Source organism: Suillus fuscotomentosus (genome assembly GCF_016647785.1).
Source record: "Suillus fuscotomentosus strain FC203 chromosome Unknown F5891scaffold_1, whole genome shotgun sequence".
NCBI lineage: Eukaryota > Fungi > Basidiomycota > Agaricomycetes > Boletales > Suillaceae > Suillus > Suillus fuscotomentosus.
This window is the reverse complement of record NW_024539513.1, coordinates 2,500,037-2,521,804: the sequence shown is the minus strand read 5'-3', so window position 1 is coordinate 2,521,804 and position 21,768 is coordinate 2,500,037. Positions and strand designations below refer to the sequence as shown.

At 48.0% G+C, this 21,768-nt stretch overlaps 7 protein-coding genes across 7 annotated transcripts; 2 read left to right on the top strand and 5 right to left on the bottom strand.

Moving 5' to 3' along the window:
- Nucleotides 1-6: 6 nt before the first annotated feature.
- On the bottom strand, nt 7-2,451 carry F5891DRAFT_30390 (cytochrome P450). Its single transcript, XM_041371283.1, has 12 exons — nt 2,383-2,451; nt 2,142-2,333; nt 1,992-2,088; nt 1,801-1,937; nt 1,623-1,748; nt 1,319-1,568; nt 1,147-1,269; nt 994-1,096; nt 854-940; nt 716-797; nt 537-659; nt 7-480 (listed from the first exon to the last, which is right to left on the bottom strand). The coding sequence occupies exons 2-12, from the start codon at nt 2,288-2,290 to the stop codon at nt 267-269; spliced, it is 1,491 nt and encodes a 496-aa protein (XP_041234441.1). The 5' UTR covers nt 2,291-2,333; nt 2,383-2,451; the 3' UTR covers nt 7-266.
- Nucleotides 2,452-2,820: 369 nt separating this feature from the next.
- F5891DRAFT_30588 (uncharacterized protein) lies at nt 2,821-3,854 on the bottom strand. Its single transcript, XM_041371288.1, has 4 exons — nt 3,715-3,854; nt 3,554-3,653; nt 3,322-3,506; nt 2,821-3,257 (listed from the first exon to the last, which is right to left on the bottom strand). The coding sequence occupies exons 2-4, from the start codon at nt 3,585-3,587 to the stop codon at nt 2,949-2,951; spliced, it is 528 nt and encodes a 175-aa protein (XP_041234440.1). The 5' UTR covers nt 3,588-3,653; nt 3,715-3,854; the 3' UTR covers nt 2,821-2,948.
- A 131-nt stretch (nt 3,855-3,985) lies between these two features.
- On the bottom strand, nt 3,986-5,833 carry F5891DRAFT_1273321 (uncharacterized protein; the record flags this gene model as incomplete). Its single annotated transcript, XM_041370128.1, has 5 exons — nt 3,986-4,115; nt 4,167-4,913; nt 4,967-5,213; nt 5,261-5,676; nt 5,726-5,833. The coding sequence occupies 5 exons, from the start codon at nt 5,831-5,833 to the stop codon at nt 4,062-4,064; spliced, it is 1,572 nt and encodes a 523-aa protein (XP_041234439.1). The 3' UTR covers nt 3,986-4,061.
- Nucleotides 5,834-7,675: 1,842 nt separating this feature from the next.
- On the bottom strand, nt 7,676-9,569 carry F5891DRAFT_921922 (cytochrome P450; the record flags this gene model as incomplete). The annotated part of the gene is made up of 11 exons (XM_041373797.1): nt 7,676-7,853; nt 7,909-8,031; nt 8,088-8,169; nt 8,226-8,312; nt 8,366-8,468; nt 8,515-8,637; nt 8,687-8,936; nt 8,989-9,117; nt 9,167-9,303; nt 9,358-9,454; nt 9,508-9,569. Coding segments are annotated over 11 exons (1,371 nt in total), but the record flags the coding sequence as incomplete, so codon positions are not given.
- Nucleotides 9,570-11,706: 2,137 nt separating this feature from the next.
- On the bottom strand, nt 11,707-13,725 carry F5891DRAFT_974161 (cytochrome P450; the record flags this gene model as incomplete). The annotated part of the gene is made up of 11 exons (XM_041376423.1): nt 11,707-11,920; nt 11,975-12,097; nt 12,154-12,235; nt 12,292-12,378; nt 12,432-12,534; nt 12,581-12,730; nt 12,756-12,918; nt 13,058-13,183; nt 13,236-13,399; nt 13,427-13,523; nt 13,577-13,725. 11 exons carry the CDS (start codon nt 13,723-13,725, stop codon nt 11,707-11,709), a joined length of 1,458 nt encoding a protein of 485 aa, XP_041234437.1.
- A 1,492-nt stretch (nt 13,726-15,217) lies between these two features.
- Nucleotides 15,218-18,457, top strand: F5891DRAFT_1098489 (uncharacterized protein). The gene is made up of 6 exons (XM_041363543.1): nt 15,218-15,992; nt 16,046-16,141; nt 16,193-16,390; nt 16,444-16,579; nt 16,632-16,709; nt 16,767-18,457. The coding sequence occupies exons 1-6, from the start codon at nt 15,486-15,488 to the stop codon at nt 18,290-18,292; spliced, it is 2,541 nt and encodes an 846-aa protein (XP_041234436.1). The 5' UTR covers nt 15,218-15,485; the 3' UTR covers nt 18,293-18,457.
- A 1,263-nt stretch (nt 18,458-19,720) lies between these two features.
- On the top strand, nt 19,721-21,132 carry F5891DRAFT_1180426 (uncharacterized protein; the record flags this gene model as incomplete). The annotated part of the gene is made up of 2 exons (XM_041365931.1): nt 19,721-19,756; nt 19,810-21,132. 2 exons carry the CDS (start codon nt 19,721-19,723, stop codon nt 21,130-21,132), a joined length of 1,359 nt encoding a protein of 452 aa, XP_041234435.1.
- Nucleotides 21,133-21,768: the final 636 nt, after the last annotated feature.

The following is a 21,768-nucleotide window of genomic DNA, read 5'->3' as shown; positions in this document are numbered from 1 at the left end:
AGGATAGGACTTCAGCACATACTTCATTTTGTTCGGGGGCTGTCTGTAAACGATTCACGATCAGCCATACGATTTGGAGTGTATCGAGAGATACTCGATGCGTGGTAACACCAAGGGCTACAAGCTCATTATTATAATCGTGCCTGTTTGAAGATATACAAAGTTAGGTGTAGCGGGAAATTTGAGTCGGATAGACAACGAAAAGACTCCAGAATGCAAGACAAACTTCTTTGCACGAAGATTCAAGTTTCTGGAATAAATGCCTCTTATTTGCCCGATGCGCATAGTTCCCTGATCACGTTCTCATCCATCCTCTTCTCAAAACATATCTCAAACGGAGCAGCATGTATGATTGCAGTGTCAGAGAATGCAAGCGTGTCAATCTTCGCTCCAGGATTCTCAGAAAGGCGGAAAGCCCACAGAGTGAGAGCCGTGGTGATAAAGACCGACCGATTTGCGACATGTTGACCAGAACATACTCTGACATTTTCAAGTAAGGAATGAGAACGGATCGAGAGATGAACGATGCCACTCACCGACGGCCAAAGCCATAAGTGAAAAACCGGAGATCACTGCGCACACGACCTGCATCGTCGATCCAACGCTGGGGATTAAACCTGTGTGGTTCAGGGAAGACTTCAGGGTCGTTTGCGATAGCCCTGAAGCACGAGCGTCAGACCCAACGGTGAGGGTACGAAAATGATTGCCTACTGACCAATGGTTCCCAATCACAGTCGCACCTGCCGGAATGAGGTAGTTCTGCCAAACGATGTCCTCCATCGCGCGATGCGGAAAGCCTGTAGTGCAAGGTGGTCGATCATCATCACGTCATCACAGCTCAAATAAGACGTACCTCCAAGAGTGACAGGTCTCCACCTGAGACTCTCGAGCATGAACGCGGTGACCTGCGGCAGCATTTCCTGGTCATCAAAAGTCGGCACTAATCAGGAGCTATATGAGTCAGTAGATGGACAAAGAAAAGGCATAACCTACGCCGCGTACGCCCCACGACGTTATCGAGCTCCTCTTGTACGCGAGCCTGCGCATCTGTATGAGTGGCAGCAGCCATCATCATAATTGTGATTGCGGACGCAGTCTACAACAGTTGTCGAGCAAAGACTCACGCGATGCAATGCAAGAACTCACCGTATCAGAACCGGCCCCAAACATTGCTCCTGCAAGGTATCCCAGTTCCTTATCTTCGAGCTGGTACTGTTTCTGGTGCTCCAACATGAACTTCGCAAAGGATGGCCTTGCAGTCCCCTCATGCTTCACAGTGGTGAGTGAGTACGTATATCATCACAAGAAAACCACGGACCATTTGTCTTCGCACCACGTCCAACTGCCTATAATAGAGAGCAAGTTCTTCTTTGTGCCATGCCTTCAGCTGACTCAGGTAACCTGGGACGAAACGCAGGATTGGATACGTATCCACAAGATATGCTCCCGGCGTCATAGCTTGACCAAAACGCGCAAGAACCTTATTGACGGCAACAACTTCAGGATCTGTATATGAGGTCGGAGTAATTTTTCCATAGGTGAAGGACATGACCACAGAAGCTGAATAACTAGAATCCTCGGATTACCACCTGTACCACGCAAGAAAGAGATAGTGTTCGCACCGCATGGCATGACCTTGGTGGTTCTTTGGATCATTCAAGATATCTAGAATCAAATTCTTCGCATGCCTGGTCTGGATGGGCTCGTAGGTCTCCGCAACCTTGGGTTGCAAGCCTGCATGCAAGACCCTGCATTACATTCAGTCTCGCTGATCGCACCTGGGAGAGACAAGATGCGTACCTGCGCAGCCGGCGCAATCTTTCACCAGGGCCCTCAAGGAGCGGTGACAACCCGCCAAGCAATGTCTCATGCACTGCAATAGAACGCGGACGGTCGGCAACATTTGCTCCCTGTTTTTCCATGATATCCACTGCAGCCTATGATGTGATCTACTTCATGTCTGGCTAGACAATGAGATGTTTTATGCTGACCTGATGACGTCCTATAACTATAAAAATCCTATGACCTTGTTTGAGCGAGAACACAGGTCCGTATTGCTCCGTCCATCTGGCGAATTGAAATGGCGCACTGCGTGAGGGGTTAGATAGAGATCATGTTGGTGTCCTTTGACAATGACTTACTATGACTTTGGCATCGTATTTCCTAATAGCCAACGTCCAGGTGGTCCAGGCGGTAATGGCAACCGTCTTGCGGCCTGATATCGTTGTTTCACTGTCCAGACGCTGGCTAAGATAATGATAAGAGTGCATGCGGCAATAATAATCGCCATTGAAATGGTCCGGCTTGCTGATAGTCAAGATTCAGGGACCTTGCTACTTTGCAACACGTCAAGTACTCCAGAACACAAAGGTGATGACTTACTGTGATGAGCGACGGGTAGGGTGAGATTAGAGTGCATGATTACACTGCCTTATACTTATACACATGGCACGGACCGAACACCTGCGCCTACTATTAATGAAACCTGTGTGACAGTGTGAATCATGTATTACAGTCTTCCTATAGTATAGGCCAAGAACTTGATGACCACCCTGGCAAGAAGTTAGTAGTCCTTGGACACACGAGTGCGAAGACATTTCGACACCTGAAGAACAAGGTCAATCTTCATGTCGTTCTCGATGACCCACTAGAATCTGGATTGGAGGACCCGTCGACCATTACATAATAGGTTCACAAAACAGGTCGACTCAGTGGAAGTAACAAAGTGGCTCACCATTCTAACAATAGAGATTTGTACTCCGAATTTATAACAACCCGCAGTGTGTTGTATATGACATTTTTTTAAGTGGTGGTGTACTAGTACGGGGGGAGGTGCTGCGGATGTTTCGGGCTTCAGTGTCACGTCATTTCCGAACCGATCAAGGCTCCGAGTTGGAACAGGACACCTGACACTCGATCGTGGTAGCAACATACAGAAATTGTACAGACTAGCAACGGAATTTGGATGGGGGATAAGAGGCCAACTGAAGACAACCACAATGTTTCGTGAACATCCTACGCTCGATCCCTGAGATATCGACGTGAGGAAACTTGTCCAGCATCCATGTTCGGCGATCATGAAAGGATATAAGGCGGCAGAAATTGCATTGATAGGATTTTCGTAAGATGGACGAGAGATGATCGAGCGGGATGTCCTCCGTCTCTGGGATGCCATTAAGGAAGATCTTATAGAAATCGATATTCGCACAGATGGAACAGAGTAATCCCTCGTTGTCTAACGTGCTGGCATGATCCCTCTGTTCGCCCTCTTCGATCAGTCCTGCGACGCTGGGTGAGCATGAATGGCAACAAATTCCTCACCTGGAGGTCAGCTCTTAGGAGAAGGGAAGATTCATCGAGCGTGACGTTTGACTTGAGTTTGTGCGTGCGGATGAACCAAAGAACCCAAATTTCAAGAGCAACCCCTCCAATAATTCCAGCAAGGGCCAAACTATGTACGGAGACCGGACTGAGAATAAGACTTCTGGTTACACTGCCATGGTAACCTGAGCCGAGAGTCAATAAAAAAACATAGATGGTGAAGGACACCCACGTGGTTGAGTTGCATTAAAGCTGGGATGAACCATACAAGTACTCTGAGAGCACGAACAACTTCCGAAATTCACCACGAGAACTCTGATTTAACTTGGCTCCTTGGAAGTGCAAGTAGGCAGTGTGAGGCCATGCATTTGTGACCAGATAACGTTGACTTACCATGAGCGGCCGCGGCGGTGCCAGATGACAGACATGCCACAAGCCACCACCGCCAGTTTTCCTTGACTCCCCTTGGTACACTCCTCATCTAGCCAAGTCCAAGGCTGTGGCTCCTGCGTATAAGGTACCCAGTCGGAGTAACCAAAAACACATGCTTGACGATTAGCAAAGCACATTCTTGTCAGGTCAAACCGTTCAATGTTGAGATAGTCTGCGAGGACCAGGATAATGAGAGAATGTTGATGGGATAGCAACACAATGCGCATCTCACAGAGTCCGTTGAGTATGAATCAATCAAATATATTGAGATACTGAAGTATCTTGAACAGTTTCGGTGTAGTAAATGATTATTCGAAATCAAGCATTTCGATGCTCTGTGAAGTATCATACATACTGTTTCCCTGCGTTATTATAAGTGCCATGTCCACAATCAGTATCCGATGATGACTCACGACTTTGAGGGATAACAACGTTATCCTGTTTGCTTCCATGGTCATATCATTCGCAAGGAACTTTTCTTGAGAAATCGTTTCGATATACGGGAGACCAGGTCCCAGTGGATCCAAGAAAAGGGTCGAATTTGGTGATTCCCCTTCGACAAGTCGTTGATGAGATGTAGATAGGTTCCCAGCCTTGAAGTCCGTCACCCTATGAGGGTTGAAGTCGCGGATGCGCAATGGTCGAGGCTGTAGCACCCCATCACGAGAGACAAGGTCGCCAATCAACTCCGCACTACGGAATCCGAAAATGCGGTGTGCGCAGGAGCTGTAGGAATTTTCAAAGAATCGGGTGTACTTTGGGCCCCAGGCGGACCAAGGCAGACTAGGAGAATCCTGGCTTGCTTCTCCATAACGGCCGATGAAGGTGGATTCGAGCTCCAAGAGGGTGTTCCGCTCGATATAGAAGGTGAAATACGGAGATTTGGTGGTTGTGGGGGCTGACATGCACATGTTGATAGCAATGAGCTGATTATGAGTGTTGGCGTGGAATGGAATGGGACTGAAGGTGATGTAGTGAAAGATGAAGGGGTCCTTCAATGCAGGGAAGGAGAATTTGGCAACGAGCCGGATCACATTGACCGAATCGATAGTGTCGAGGGAGAACAACTTTAGTTCCCTCGAGCCGGCGACGAGGAATCTATCGTTCGTTAGAAAACTGAAATTCGTCGTTCCGCAATCCACGTCAAAAATTTGGAGGCACTGCAAATCCAAGTTGGTCGTAAGTCATAGCAAAACAGGGGACTTTGACTCACCTGAGAAGCTTCCTTGGATTTCCAGTTCCAAATTTGCAGGAAATCGACCACATCACAATCTACTTTGCGAGCGTATTTGCAGAACAAGCCATAATAGTCTCCGAAGATCATAGATTGCGTGTAGGGGGATTCGAAGAGTTGTGGATGGATCTGATTGTCCAGCGCTTTCACGAGGGGGGATCCAGCATCAGGATGGGGTTTGTCCTCAGACAATGATCTGAAAGTGATGTCATATGCATGACTCTCTCTGTTGTCGTCAATATAGTCCATGGTCATATGCAAGAAGACACTCACCCGCGGGTTGCTTTGGAAAGGATAGCCACAAGATCCTGTGCGGGCGAAAAACTATAACCCTCGAATGCTGTACTGTCGATTTTGCAAATGCGTTGTCGCAAGTCGATGGTGTGGGTGTCGCCATCTGACAGTGAGGGCTGGATGAACTTGAGTTGCTCGATGGATTTCGCTGGGATTCCGAGAACGCCGCACGACCAACGAAAGTTGTCGGGAGAGTAAGACATCGGAATGGAGTTTCTTTGAGAGTATTCAGCTCCCTGCCACGCAGTTTCGCTTTTTTGAAGCAATTGACGACGTGTTGCAACGGCGATGTCGCCGCCAGGTAACGAGGCCGGAATCGCATTGAAGTATCGGACATCAATCAAGTATTGAAGTTCCGAGGAAGAGTCGATGAGTTGTCGAATATCACTGCATACCTGGAGATTCTGCATTAGTAGTGATTTGGGCAAAAAAGACTCTGCGTACTTTGCGTGCTCGGACCAGATCGTATACGTCTAGGTGACCAAGAATATCCAACAGTAATTCGGCGGGGACATCCATAAATTTTATGGTGATGTTGTTAACTTGATTCATTGTCGACTTGGGAGGTGAGGTTTGTAGAATATATGGATAAAGGCTTGTTGCAAGAGTTAGTCGACGAATGTAATGAAGATTTCGAGTGAGCAGTGATAACCAGCGTGCCATGTTTCGTTTTATACGATGTTGATGCCAATATAATTGCGGATGTGTGGAACGGAATGACTATAACGTCATTGTTGTTCCGACCCGTTTGAGTATAACGGAGGTCTCGGAGATACCTGTGGCGTTAGGGTCCTATTCCAACTATTTCTAACTTTTGTTTACATAATCAACAACTTGGTACGCCAAATAAACTATCGCAGCGGTGCGTGCGCATCAAATCTCTGACTGCCTCGGGTGTGTGCCCTAGTCTATATATAATGGTCACTGGTCGTCGAACATTCATTCATCCTTGCAAATCACTCATGGGTCTGCTAAATCAGCTCGGACAGCATAAATCAATACAACGGCATCAGCCAAGTAAGCTGTTAAGTATCCTTGCTCGAACCAGCTGTCTGCTGTTAGTGGAGGTGCCCAGGCAACCTGGTACACCGACCTCTAATCATAAGGGCTACGTGGGTGTCACAGCTGGAATGTGGAGTTGTTGTATCAAGGGCTTCAACTTCGATATACAAACTTGAAGGGAGAGCAGGCAGGCATACTACTTGTCGAGAGTATCTGCGTGAAGGGTGAAAGTTGGCTGTCGATGTCCTCAGCGACCATTGGCGTGATTAATCGTAACACCAGGTCGTCAGATATCCAGGTCCATTCTTGTTTCAGGCGTTACTATATTACTGATCGATGTCTGTTCAAGCGTGATTCAACGATATTGAGTATGACACTTTAAAATATACTCACGAGGTGAGTATTTGCCTCTGACATGAATGAATACGCATGGCAAGGAGATGAGAATCACTGATAGGGAAGTAGAGAAGATAACCGGGGCTTCAAGTCGGAAGGCATCAAGCGCACCTGGAAAAGTATTAGTAAGGCGCTGATCACGATATTCTAATATACGGAATTTTGATCAGATCGCAGTGGCTCTATCGTGCACCTGAGCGAAGCAAAAGAAGAAGTGATAGCGAGTCGTGAAACCTTGGATGGCTGATACTGTGTCAGATCAGCGAGAACGTCTGGCCATCTTCATGATCCATCTCGGCCGCAGAGAAGGAGTGCTAAATCGTGCATGAATGGTGGAGCAGGGTGTCGATGTCCTGGAGACCACCGGTCTATCGATCATTTGATTGAACCAACCAATCGCTGGCTACTGTCAAATGGTTATATGTTAGACAACAATCGTCTGGTTTCAAGCACAATTCAACGATATGGAGTATGGTGATTCTAAGAGGCTTACGGGTAGAGCATATAACTCGATCGTGGATATACACGTTGAAGACTACTGTGACCGGAACCATGAAACTGGAAAGGACACAATGAAACCCGTATCAACTTTGAGAGCAAAGTCAAGTTGTCTGCTCTTCGTTTTGGCCAGCTAGAAAAAGAAAGTGTATAAGTGGTGGCGGAATAATTGAATGGTAAAAGGATACCACTCCAATACTATACTTCATTTTGTCCGGAGGCTGTCTGTAAACAGTTCACCATCAGCCACGCCACTTGGAGAAGATCGCAGTGTATCAAGAGATACTTAATGTGTGGTAACACCAAGGGGAGCCAGTTCATGATTGATTACAATCGTGCCTGTTTGAAGATATACAAAGTTAGGTGTAACGATGAGTTTGAGTCGGATAGACAACGAAATCACTCCAAAACACAAGACGAACTCCTTTGCATAAAGATCCAAGTTTCTAGAATAAACGCCTCTCATTTGCCCGGTGCGCATAGTCCCCTGATCACATTCTCATCGATCCTCTTCTCAAAACATATCTCAAACGGAGCAGCATGTATGTTTACAGTGTCCGAGAATGCAAGCGTGTCAATCTTCGCGGCAGGATTCTCAGAAAGGCGGAAAGCCCACAGAATAAGAGCCGTGTTGATGAAGATGGACCGATTCGCGAGATGTTGACCGGGACACACTCTGGCATTTTCAAGTAAGGCATAAGAAATGGTCGAGGATAAACGATGCCACTCACCGACGGCCAAAGCCATAAGTGAAGAACCGGAGATCACTGCGCACACGACCTGCATCGTCGATCCAACGCTGAGGATTAAACGTCTGAGGTTCTGGAAAGACTTCAGGGTCGTTTGCGATGGCCCTGAAGCACGAGCGTCAGACCCAAAGGTGAGAGGACGAAAATGATTGCCTGCTGACCAATGGTTCCCAATAACAGTCGCACCTGCCGGAATGAGGTAGTTGCTCCAAACGATGTCCTTACTCGCGCGATGCGCAAAGCCTGTAGTGCAAGGTGGTCGATCATTATCGCATCATCACAACTCAAATAAGATATACCTCCAATACTGACGGGTCTCCACCTGAGACTCTCGAGCATGAATGCAGTAACTTGCGGCAGCATTTCCTGATCAGCAAACGTCGGCACTAATCAGGAGCCATCTCAGTCAGTAGACGAACAAAGAAAAGGCATAACCTACGCCGCATACGCCCCACGACGTTATCGAGTTCCTCTTGTACGCGAGCCTGCGCATCTGTATGAGTGGCAGCAGCCATCATCATAATTGTGATTGCGGACGCAGTCTACAACAGTTGTCGAGCGAACACGCGATGCAATGTAAGAACTTACCGTATCAGAACCGGCCCCGAACATCACACCTGCAAGGTATCCCAGTTCCTTATCTTCGAGCTGGTACTGTTTCTGGTGCTCTAATATGAACCTCGCAAAGGATGGACTTGCAGTTCCATCACGCTTTACAGTGGTGAGCGAGCATATCTATCATCACAAGAAAATCACAAACCATCTGTCTTCGCACTGCATCTAACTGTCCATTATAGAAAGCAAGCTCTTCTTTGTGCCAGGCCTTCAGCTGACTCAAGTAGCCTGGGACGAAACGCAGGATTGGATATGCATCCACAAGATATGCTCCCGGCTTCATAGCTTGACCAAAACGCGCAGAAAGCCTGTTGATGGAAACTACTTCAGGATCTGTATATGAGGTCGGAGTAATTTTTCCATAGGTGAAGGACATGATCACGGAAGCTGAATAACTGAAATCCTCAAATTATCACCTGTACCACGAGTATGAGCTGGTGTTCGTACCGCATGGCATGTCTTTCGTGGTTCTTTGGATCATTTAAGATATCTAGAACCAGATTCTTCGCATGCCTGGTTTGCATGGGCTCATAAGTCTCCGCAACCTTAGGTTGCAAGTTTGCATGCAAGACCCTGCTTTACAGTTAGTCACACTAATCGCACCTAGTGGAGACAGGATGTGTACTTGCGCGTCCGACGCAATTTCTCATTACTGTCCTCAAGGGGCATTCTGAACCCGCCAGATAACGTCTCTTGCACTGAAATAGAACGTGGGCGGTCGGCAACATTTGCTCCCTCTTTTTCCATGATATCCACCGCAGCCTGTGACGTGATCTACTTCATGCCTGGCTAGACCATGTATTGTTTTATGCTGACCTGATGACGTCCTATAACTATAAAAATCCTATGGCCTTGTTTGAGCGAGAACACAGGTCCGTATTGTTCTGTCCATCTCGCGAATTGAAACGGCGCACTGCGTGAGGGGTTAAATGAAGATCGTGTTAGTGTCCCTCGACAACGACTTACCGTGACTCTGGCATCGCATTTCCTAATAGCCAACGTCCAGGCGGCCCAGGCGGTAATGGCAACCGTCCTGCGGCCTGGTATCGTTGTTTCACTATCCAGACGCTGGCTAAGATAGTGATAAGGGTGCATGCGGCAATAATAATCGCCATTGAAATGATCCGGCTTGTTGATAGTCACGATTCAGGCACCTTGCTACTTTGCAACACGTCAAGTACTCCAGAACACAAAGGTGGTGACTTACTGTGATGAGCGACGGGTACGGTGAGATCAGGGTGCATGATTGCGCTGACTTATACTTATACAAACACGGATTGAACGCCTGCGCGGATAAATCGGACCTGCGCGAGTCACGTAGTACGTACTTCCTATAGTATAGGAACTTGATGTGACCACCCTGGTGATAAGTTAGTGGTGGACGCGCGTGTTCCAATACATTTTGACTCCACCTGAAGATTAAGGTAGATCTTCATGCCGTTCTCGATGACCCATTGGATTGCTCGTCGAGTCGTACCACAGGATCGTCGACCGTTAGGTTTACAAAACATTAAGTAATGGAGGTCGACTGGGTCATCATTCTAAAAATAGAACTTTGTACTCCGAACTTATAAGTAGCTACGCCTAGTTACTCTGCCTAGAAGGTTTTAGGAATAACGAGATTCGGCGGATGGGCGCTGCAGCGCTCCGCTAGCTATCCGCAGTTACTTATCTCATCAGACAAGGCAGCTTTTCAGTATGCCTACATCAATTTCTCGCGCTGGGTGTCTATGACAGAGTTTATCTCACTGGCAGTTCCCGATCGAACTACGCCGATTTGTTGAGGTAAGCAAGCTGGTATTATCTAAGATTCTCACCTGAGATATAGTGCCAAAGAGTGGACTTTGCGATACTGGCATTGCACAAGTGCGGTCCAATGCTGTCATCTGCAGCCGCTCGTCGACAAGATGATTCCCATCTATTTTGACGATCCTGCCTTCGGCTCCGATAATCTAAACCGCGTCTCACGGATGTTGATTTCCGACAAAGCGGGGAAGAATTACCATGGGCAACACTTGGGGTTCGTCACTCGCGCGCATGACTCAATCCAGTGCCTATCGAATCTCCCCTACATCCCAAACCACTCTCGAAGCCCTCGTCAGATTTGGAAGTACTGCCAGACTACGCAACTTGCAGTGGGAAGCGCAAGATGCATGATAATTCAATACAGCTCGAATCATGACTGTACGAATGTAAAGCGATGTAGGGCGATAATTGCGCGCATGTTCCTGTGTATGATGGCGATGTCAGATTCTTTGAATAACAGTTTCGAATTCCGCACCGATTGTTATATTGACCATGAAGCAGGGAAAATTGCCCATACTCCAGGAGCAACAACCACATCGACCAAGCCAGCAATGAATCACGTATTGTGCCATTAGCCACGACATCAGTGAGAAAGCCGAAACACGACTCGCTGAGTAAGAATTAAATGAGAGATGTCACATAGCTTGAGGTGCTTCAGAGCTGCCTCGAAGTGAAGGTAAAGAACATATAGCTGATGGGGCTGTCAGCCACGTTAAAGACTAACGTGACCGGAACCATGAGACTGGGAAGCACACAATGAAACCCGTGTCGACTTTGAGAGCAAAGTCAAGTTGTCTGATCTTCATTTTGGCCAGCTAGAAAAAGAAAGCGCATGGGTGGTGGCCGAATAATTGAATGGTAAAAGGATACCACTTCAATACTATACTTCGTTTTATCCGGGGGCTGTCTGTAAACAGTTCGCGATCAGCCATGCAACTTGGAGTATCGCAGTGTATCGAGAGATACTTGATGCGTGGTAACACCAAGGGGAGCCAGTTCATGATTACAATTGTGCCTGTCCTGACGATTCGAGAGGCTTGGACTAGAAATGGGAACGAGACTTTTCATTGGGTCAAAAGACTAAGGAGGATATTCGACGGAGGGAAGTCATAATACGCTAATTGGGACGGAGAATCAAAGGAGAACGTGTATGAGGCATGTAACAAAGAGTCGTTGAAGATGTAAAGAAACAGATGAGGACGTACGAGAGTGACGTCGATAGTCATATCTTGACACCTGTTTGAAGATATACAAAATTAGGTGTAACGACGAGTTTGGGTCGGATAGACAAAAAAAAAACACCAAAACGCAAGACGAAGTCCTTTGCACAAAAATTCAAGTTTCTGGAATAAACCCCTCTTATTTTCCCGGTACGCATAGTTCCCTGATCACGTTCTCATCGATCCTCTTCTCAAAACATATCTCAAACGGAGCAGCTTGTATGTGTAAAGTGTCCGTGAATGCAAGCGTGTCAATCTTCGCGGCAGGATTCTCAGAAAGGCGGAAGGCCCACAGAATGAGAGCCGTATTGATGAAGATGGACCGATTCGCGAGATGTTGACCGGGACACACTCTGACATTCAAGTAAGGCATAAGAAATGGTCGAGAGATGAACGATGCCACTCACCGACGGCCAAAGCCATAAGTAAAAAACCGGAGATCACCGCGCACACGACCTGCATCGTCAATCCAACGCTGAGGATTAAACGTCTGTGGTTCTGGAAAGACTTCAGGATCGTTTGCGATGGCCCTGAAGCACGAGCGTCAGACCCAAAGGTGAGAGGACGAAAATGATTGCCTGCTGACCAATGGTTCCCAACAACAGTCGCACCTGCCGGAATGAGGTAGTTGTTCCAAATGACGTCCTTACTCGCGCGATGCGCAAGGCCTGTAGTGCAAGGTGGTCGATAATTATCGCATCATCACAACTCAAATAAGACGTACCTCCAAGAGTGACAGGTCTCCACCTGAGACTCTCGAGTATGAACGCAGTAACCTGCGGCAGCACCTCCTGATCAGTAAACATCGGCACTAATCAGGAGCTATCTCAGTCAGTAGACGAACAAAGAAAAGGCATAACCTACGCCGCATACGCCCCACGACGTTATCGAGTTCCTCTTGTACGCGAGCCTGCGCATCTGTATGAGTGGCAGCAGCCATCATCATAATTGTGATCGCGGACGCAGTCTACAACAGTTGTCGAGCGAACACGCGATGCAATGTAAGAACTTACCGTATCATAACCGGCCGCAAATACAACACCTGCAAGGTATCCCAGTCCCGCATCTTTGAGCTGGTACTGTTTCTGGTGCTCTAATATGAACCTCGCAAAGGATGGACCTGTAGCAGTTCCCTCACGCTTTACAGTGGTGAGCGAGCATATCTATCATCACAAGAAAATCACGAACCATCTGTCTTCGCACTGCGTCTAACTGCCCGTCATAGAAAGCAAGTTCTTCTTTGTGCCATGCCTTCAGCTCGCTCAGGTAGCCTGGGACGAAACGCAGGATTGGATACGAATCCACAAGATATGCTCCCGGCTTCATAGCTTGACCAATAAGCGTAGAAAACCTATTGATGGAAAGGACCTCAGGATCTGTATATGAAGTCGGAGTAATTTTTCCATAGGTTAAGGACATGATCACGGAAGCTGAATAACTGAAATCCTCGGATTAACACCTGTACCGCGAGTATGAGCTGGTGTTCGTACCGCATGGCATGTCTCTGGTGGTTCTGTGGATCATTTAAGATATCTAGAACCAGATTCTTCGCATGCCTGGTCTGCATGGGCTCGTAGGTCTCCGCAACCTTAGGTTGCAAGTTTGGATGTAAGACCCTGCTTTACATTTAGTCTCACTGATAGCACTTAGTAGAGACAGGATGTGTACCTGCGCATCCGGCGCAATATCTCATCCCTGTCCTCATGGGACACCCTGAACCCGCCAGACAACGTCTCTTGCACTCCAATAAAACGTGGGCGGCCGGCAACATTTGCTCCTTCTTTTTCCATGATATCCACTGCAGCCTGTGACGTAATCCACTTCATGTCTGGCTAGACAATGTATTGTTTTATGCTTACCTGATGACGTCCTATAATTACAAAAATCCTATGGCCTTGCTTGAGCGAGAACACAGGTCCGTATTGTTCTGTCCATCTCGCGAATTGAAACGGCGCGCTGCGTGAGGGGTTAGATAGAGATCATGTTGGTGTCCCTCGACAATGACTTACTATGACTTTGGCATCGCATTTCCTAATAGCCAACGTCCAGGCGGTCCAGGCGGTAATGGCAACCGTCTTGTGGCCTGATATCGTTGTTTCACTGTCCAGACGCTGGCCAAGATAATGATAAGGGTGCATGCGGCAATGATGATCGCCATTGAAACGGTCCGGCTTGCTTATCGTCACGATTCAGATACCCCGCTACTTTGCAACGCGTCAAGTACTCCAGAACACAAAGGTGGCGACTTACTGTGATGAGCGACGGGTACGGTGAGATTAGAGTGCATGATTACGCTGACTTATACTTATACAAACCCGCGGATAAATCGGACCAGTGCGAGTCACGTATTGCGGTCTTCCTATAGTATGATAGGAACCTGATGTGACCATCCTGGTGATAAGTTAGTGGTGGACGCGCGTGTTCGAAGACATTTTGACTCCACCTGAAGATCAAGGTAGATCTTTGTGTCGTTCTCGATGACCCGTTGGATTGCCCGTGCCACAAGACCGTCGACCGTTAGGTTTACAAAACATTGTAATAGAGGTACAGGCATCATTCTAAAGATAGAACTTTGCACTCCGAACTGATAATCAGCTACGGTGTACGCCTCTGAGATGCAGTGCCGAAGAGTGAACTTTGCGATACTGGCATCACACAAGCGCGGTCCAATGCTATCATCTGCTGCTGCTCGTCGACAAGATGATTCCCATCTATTTTGACGATCGTATCCTTGGCTCCGAAGATCTAAAACGCATCTCACAGATATTTATTTCCGACAAAGCGGGAAAACAATTACCATGGGCCAGACTTGGGGTACGTCACTTGTACACATGATTCAATCCAGTGCCTATCGAATCTCCCCTGCATCGCTCTTCTCCTCGACCTCAATGTGGAACCAAAGCTTAACGTTACATTCCAGGAAAATGAGCCAAATCTTGTTGAAACGGACCGATGTCTGAGGGTCTACGCTTCTGAAATAAGCAAAACCACATTTCCATTCTTGAGTCAACATCCCCAAGTTGTGAGCGGGCTGCGCAGGCTTGTCTCTCGGCAGAAGGAAGTGCCATCCCAAACCACTCTCGAAGCCCTCGTCAAATTTGGAAGTACTGCCAGACTACGCAACTGGCAGTGGGAAGCACAAGATGCATGATAATTCAATACAACTCGAATCACGACTGTACGATCGTAAAGCGATGTGCACGCATGTTCCTGTGTATGGCGGTTATGTCAAACTCTTTGAATTGTGGGGCGATAACAGTTTCGAATTCCGCACCGATTGCTATATGATGCGCAATAGTATAACTATACTTTGACTATATTTCGTGCTCATGAGGCCGCCAATATGATTGTTTTGCAGATTGATTCGTACTCGTGAAATGCCGGCTGGAACCTAGGCCTGAAACCTTGCTTGTGATATTCATTGTAGCAGTGTGACCTAGTAATTGCCTTGGTGCGATATTAGCGACGAGCGTGTCTCGTTTGGATTGGCACTTTGTTGATGTGAGTCAAGCATTGCAAGGAGACAACAGTACTTAAAAGTTGGTCTGCGCGCCGCAACTCGTGAGAGTGAGTAACCAAATATAAAAAGAAACTTTAAATTATGTAATAGTCAACAAACTTACTTCATGAGCCTGTACCCTACGTCTACACGATCTCTGAGAGACAATGCCGATTCATTGCATAGCAGCACCATTCTGACTTTTCCAAGTCAGTAACATGATATCCTTCCTTTGTCTAACACTCCCTTTCACGCTGAATCACGGTCTTACACCTTTGTTTATGAAGCAGTGATAACCTGTTTGCGTGTTTTGACGATGACGATGGGCAGCCACAGCAGTAACTCCTTGGTCTTTCATAAGCACCAGTTTTCATTCAGCAGACAGAACCACTTATTTTCCTTATCACTAATCTCACAGTATGGTCAGAAGAACCACTCGTGTCCGACGCGCTACCTCAAACTTAGATACTGAGTCATTCACCTCATCACGAACAACCCCTCCCTCGAATGATAAGGATGAGGAATACCAGCCTGGCATCAATCCTATAACAGTACCACCCACCACAGGCGCAGATTCATACTACTCTTATGATCCTTCTGATACCACAACGCCAACTCTCATATCATATAGTGGCATGTGTGACAACGTATACTCCACTCTTCCTGGCCAACCGCGCGGGCTCTTGCCTGGTGACATGGGCTCATCTACTCAGCGCTTACCATCAACCATTTGCCCACCGCTTTTGCAGCCCACACTCCAGGAATTTATTTCGCTACCTAAAAAGAATACTGACAGGAGACGTTCTGCTGTCGCAAAGGGCAAGGGGAAAGCTTTGAGAGAAGACAAATTTTATTCTGGCCAACGTCCAACTGATCTCGGCCCGTTGGACGATGAAGATCTATTTTATCCATCACCCGATTTTTCTGTGAGTCATGGCGTTCCGTCTACTTGTCAGCATGTTACGACTCAAGCTTCCAGTCAACCGACGAATGGATTGCACATACTCGGCCCATCCTACAAGATTATGCCAACAGGCAAATTCCTCTGCCACTCGGTCAGAGGGTCAGTGTATCGGTAGGTTCTTTCTGCTCATGTCACAGAAACACTCCATTGACGGTTTCATAGCTCAACGAGCCTTCTCAATTTATCCAGGGGGCCCTGCAATTGCTTGCCAATCGTGACCACCCCAAAAATCCTCCTATTGATCCATCTCGCCAACTCGGTCCTCAGTTGATCGAGAGCTTCACGGACGTGCACAGATGGGCGACAGAGTACTTCCGCGCGCGTTTTGGGATGTCAACTGTGGGAAGCGACATACCTGTGGTAAGAGCCACTTCAAAGAATACCCAGAGTTCTCGATATGATCGCCCCTCTAGCTTTTGACGATCATCACGAACACTATCTATGAAGCTCACACCCAACTTATTGATAGTATTGCAGATGCAGCAGTTGAAAACATGCATGGTCGTGGAGCGTCTAGTCTGGACATTGAGGACTTTGCGTTCGGATACGGTCGGGTGGCTCGATCAGCGTTCTAAATTTATACCTGATTTCTTTTCATCAGACTTCGAGATGAGCCAACAATTGCCTTTTGCTGTGGAAGCCAGCTCTCGTATTCACGACACCCTTGAGCAACACCGGCGTAAGTCATCTCTGAGATACTGGTTGTAGGACGGTTATTTATAGCCTTCCGTTGCAGCTCGGTCACCACTGAACCTTCCTGTGGACCTTCCTACGACGACAAGATTCGGCAGACAAATCAAAGTTCCCAAGCAAGCGCAAGCAGCGGCACTAGCTGAAAGTGAGAAACAGACCAAAGCTCGCCAGCGCAAGAAAGAACAGGCGAAGAAAGAGGAAGCGAAGAAAGATCAGAATTCGACAACTTCGAGCCACGAAACGTACAAGGCTGTCTCTGAAGTTACACAGAAGAATTCAACAACTCCTAACCCTTCTGTAGCGGGTGTGATGGTGTGCACACGCTCTGCCAGTATCTATCATACGCCTAACAATGGGAGTTTGTATCATACGCCTCTCCGTGGGATTGATAGGATCTTGCGCAAGGTGGAAGCGAATACAGTCGTGCTTACAGGCGTCAAGTGTCCCACATGCGGCAGAGTGATGCCTTCTCGCATGCCTGTGACTCCCACTAATACCCATTCAGCATCTCAGTCCACAGCTAGCTCAAATATCTCGATTAATTGGAATTCGGAACAAACGATCAGTGGTACTGCTGCTAGCTCGAGTCTGAAACTGGCGCCCGTTACCGTGCGGCAATCCCCTTTGACCGCGCCCTGGTCCATCGAACTCCCACCCTCCGCATCCCACGCATCATCGAAACCCGACACTACCGGACATGTGAATACTACTGCAACGCTGTCGGAGGCAACGACTGGTACCCAGGACTTGGCGCAAGTACAAGCAGCCCCTGCTAGAGGTGGTCGTATCTATTTGCGTGCTAGGGGTGCGAAAGGGAATAGAGGCGACGCACAAGGGCGTGGTCAGGGTCGAGATGGGGAGACATCGACTCCCATCACTATCGTTATACCTGCCCGCCCACGCCCTGTTACCCCTGCATCCACAGTAGCTCCACCTACGAGTGCGTCAACGGCAGCCATAGCCCCCACTGATGCTGTAGAGTGTGACCCTTCGCGCAGATCTACCAGAGGTGCCGGTACTACGTCTACGCACTCGGCGAACCCAGTCCCAACTACCGTAGCGTCCTCAGAAGCACACGTCCCCACTAAAAGTGTGCGCCCTGGATCTATGAACACAACAGGCGGTGCTGCTCACGAGGTTGCGGTCGCTGCTTTTGCACATGCATACTACTCTCGATGTAATACGAAGCAGAACGTCGCTGCGGGAAGCAGTGCGGACGCCGCCGCTAATAGCACTAAAAACACCCATGCGTATACCTCCGGTCCATCTGGTGCATTCACCTTTGGCTCTACCTCTACTGGGGCACACTACCCTCGTCACTATCCTTCCATCAAGGGCACTGCTGCAAACGCTGCTGCCGGTCCCTTGCGTGGCAAGGCGATCGACTTTTCTGATCCGAAACTCTGGATAACGCACGCGCGTGCTGTAGGTGGCTTGCCTGGCTTGTCTGACTTTGCAGCACAGATGTCGGACAGCGTCGCAACGAATAGAAATAGAGTTCACACTACGGTGGCGTCGAGTGTCAATACTAGGGGGAACAAGAAGCGCAAACTGGGCAATAGTGAATAGAGAACAGAAGTTTTTTTTCCTCCAGAGCTGAATCATCGTCGATTTGAAATTGTCAGGGGAGCTTGCAGCCCTGATTATGATGTTCGACACATTGTCATTGGAAATTCTGGACATACACGATATACTTAGAACTCAGTTAGCGATGACCGATCATTAAATTGTTCGAACGTTTCGGCGGTGAGCACTATGTACGTTGTTCCACCAATGATGATCAAATCATCTATCGAAGATTGATTGAAGGCTTCAACTTGATAAATCAAGGGTTTCAAATGGACAATTGAAAGAGTTCCTATTGGCATTGTCCGGGGCCAGTGCCACCATGAGTCGTCGTGACAGTTGTCCATATTTTCCGAGACAAAGTTGAGATGAGGTAAGGCACTCGGACAACTTGGTTTTAGTACTGCATGATGCTCCCCGAAATCACCCGTAGGCTATGATTGCTGGCGCTAATCCCGCTGACGCCTACATTACCGCCTCATTCTCGGTGACCCTACATCAACCCAGTTCCGATGATCCAGGAACTTCGAGGGAGCATTGACTCTCCGAGGCTCCATTCTCCGAGTCATCGGGCCTCTATTCAAATCATCCATTTTTAGTGGAACATCGACACGGAGCGTCCTGGTTTGAACTTTGAACTATTATAATGTACTATGGCTCCACATGCGCAGTAAGTGGCACGTCCATTATGATCATCTATCAGATTTATATTTGTCGCATCCAAGCTCCGTTAGACTGGAGATCCGAACAAGGCGAGGTTGCGGCTCGAATGAGCTATCTACCGTACAAGTGAAACATATTTTACCCGCTACTAGGGACTGCAGTCACTGAGGATCCCTGTCGTGGGTGTATGACCCGTATAAGTGCCTTGATCTGTAGTGCTTTTCTTTCCGAGCTCCCTTACAAGAACGTGGTCTTTATCCTACGCGCTCATAGTGGCGGTCGGGAGGAGCGTCAAGTCGGGATTCTTCCGCAGCTGATGGGTCTATTCCAGTAGTCCTTGACCCGAATCCCGGCACTATTACTAGACGAACGTGCTATGAACGCTAGTACATACTTGGGAAGAGTGGCATGTAAGTGAACCTTCTAGCTTCAAAGCTTCAGTAGCGGGGCTCAAGTGCTCATTCCCAGGTAAAATCGAGCTCCGCGACGACTATTCTTCAAAATAAGGAATTTTACTTCTGCATCGGCAAACGTGCGTTAATATAATTTAGTATTGGTACGGCGTTTAGTAGGTGCTGGGCCCTAGTGCACCGATGACACAGAGATCACTTGGCAGACTGCGATAACGTTCCCAATTGCTCATAAACGTGGATGCATAGTTTGGGCAACCCCAGCGCTCCTTCAATATTGCTCCCTCCCTACTATCATTATACCATCCACTTTCGTCAAAACGGCTAATACAAGCAGGAAACCCCACTTACTAGTAATATGAGCACTATCTTCAACGGTGATTCCCAAATGGAGGTGATTTATCTTATTCCTGCGGCGTCCATGCTCATACATACTTACTATGTTAGGTTATCACCGTGCTTGCCAACTGCGGGACTGACACCGACAAGGCTAGGCAAGCTCTCACGAGGTACATAACACGAAAGCAGGAGAAAGGAAGGCCGACAGAACACATTCTGAAAAAATTGCGACAGCTGGAATTGAAAGTCGGTAGCCTTGATATTTTACCATCACCGCCCTCTGTTAACACAACTTCCTGCACGCAGTTCATCAATGACACCACTTTGCACACCGCTTTCCGAGATGCTAGAGCATCTACGTGTCTTCCACGATCACCAGATGTACCCCTGCCTGACTTTGTCCTCCGTGAAACGGCTGCGAGGACTCGCCGGGATAGTCGTCAGAGCCTGTCGGCGCAGCGAGATTTTGCAACTCCAAGTCCTAGTCCCTCCACCCCCAAAAGCTGGTTACAACCATCTTACTCGCCCGTTCAACATGTAGGCACATCCATAATAGAGGAAGATCGGATTCAACCCGAGGAGGCTTTGCACAATACTTCCGAGACCTCGTTGAGGAGGCCTTCGCTGCCACCCATCAATGCCCCAGGAAGATTGCCCGTACTATCGCCGTATGCTTTTCAGATCAGCTCCGGTCGTTCTCGCTCCTCTACTCTCCCATCATCGCCGATGTCATCAACGTTTACCCATTCTCCAAAAAAACTCCGAACTTCATACAATTCTCCACCTCCGACGTCTCCCCTCCCCGATATTCCACTAGATGCAACTGACGACTATGATTTGCATAGCCCGCGATTTCACTCACCGCCGCCAGCCAAATCTCGTCCCTTTTCGTCTAGCTCCAAGAGCTCTTCTAGTTCGCATTCTAGTTATCTAAATCCTCGTACACCCGAGATTGTCCAACAACTTCATCCTGGATTCTCTTCACAATCAGCTATGACCACCCGAGGCGATATCAGTTATCCACCACGGACAGGAAAAGATTTACCCCAGCAACCGCTCGTCGTTATGGAACAATACCCTTCGGAGACGGACATTCCTAGCATGTTTTTACCCAGTCGGGAAGGCTCTTATGAAGCATCCGAAAACTCAGGGGGTGACTGTCCCGTACCGTATCGCGATTCACCTATACTCCGCGAACGGCCTGCCAGTCATAACCACAATTTCAGTTTTCCGCTAGACAACGCTCTGCAGCTGTGCAATGCTTCTCTTGTTGTTCGGCGTGAGGTGACCCGGTGCCTCCAGCAAGACCAAGGCTACGAGCAATATAACTGGCCGACCGTCTTGCAGGAATGCGGTATAGCTGAAGATGACATTCCATTCCTTCTGAACGAGATGGCTCGGGAAGTGGAGTTCACGGTATCCAGGGCGTGATTCATACCTTTATATTTATTCTTATTTGTCGTATATTTATGGGTTGCCAGCGTTCCGCTGAGCTGTTATCTGATTTTGGAGTGTGTACTACTTTTGGGAGTTCGGTACTAGCGATATTAATGTTTGGGTGAGTTGCAGTTTGATTGTATGTTTAGAAGCGCTGGTTATATATTGTAGAATAACATTACCCGATATTAGGCATAGCAGGTTGGCAATATCTCGACTACGTAGTGAAACTCATCATTCCAAGAACTAGTCACTGAGATCGTTTGGGACTTCATATGTAATCAGAGGCACTGAGTGGATGCGGCGGCACAAGGACCCGACGAACTTGAACGTGAGCACGGATTATTCTCGCTTGGAGTTTCGCCGCTTCCAACATCTCGAGATAGATGCTTTCTACATATGTATTATAGTCCAAGACATATCATTTCCCAAGCCTTAATCGACTCGGTGTTCACAATGTGATCTGGACGTGGGCAGTTGGATGCTGGGAGACTACTTGCCGATCCATCAGGTGCCACGTCAGGGGCTTGACGATTCGGAACGTATCGCCGATCAGAGGGATTCTGTGTATAAGGCAGTAGTGATTGGTCCCTGGAGCAGAGGCCAGCGGCCTAAGTCCAGCAAAGCATC

What these genes read in the sequence shown, in the direction of transcription:
- F5891DRAFT_30588 (XM_041371288.1), bottom strand. Translation starts at nt 3,587, where the DNA reads ATGGTTCATCCCAGCTTTAATGCAACTCAACCAC. An exon ending in CTTTAATGCAACTCAACCAC is followed by an intron (nt 3,507 to 3,553) that starts GTGGGTGTCCTT and finishes CTCTCGGCTCAG; the next exon opens with GTTACCATGGCAGTGTAACC. An exon ending in TCCTAAGAGCTGACCTCCAG is followed by an intron (nt 3,258 to 3,321) that starts GTGAGGAATTTG and finishes GAGGGCGAACAG; the next exon opens with AGGGATCATGCCAGCACGTT.
- F5891DRAFT_30390 (XM_041371283.1), bottom strand. Translation starts at nt 2,290, where the DNA reads ATGGCGATTATTATTGCCGCATGCACTCTTATCATTATCTTAGCCAGC. An exon ending in CACCAAGGTCATGCCATGCG is followed by an intron (nt 1,569 to 1,622) that starts GTGCGAACACTA and finishes CGAGGATTCTAG; the next exon opens with TTATTCAGCTTCTGTGGTCA. An exon ending in ACTGTGATTGGGAACCATTG is followed by an intron (nt 660 to 715) that starts GTCAGTAGGCAA and finishes CTCGTGCTTCAG; the next exon opens with GGCTATCGCAAACGACCCTG.
- F5891DRAFT_1098489 (XM_041363543.1), top strand. Translation starts at nt 15,486, where the DNA reads ATGGTCAGAAGAACCACTCGTGTCCGACGCGCTACCTCAAACTTAGAT. An exon ending in GGACTTTGCGTTCGGATACG is followed by an intron (nt 16,580 to 16,631) that starts GTCGGGTGGCTC and finishes TCTTTTCATCAG; the next exon opens with ACTTCGAGATGAGCCAACAA. An exon ending in CACCCTTGAGCAACACCGGC is followed by an intron (nt 16,710 to 16,766) that starts GTAAGTCATCTC and finishes CTTCCGTTGCAG; the next exon opens with CTCGGTCACCACTGAACCTT.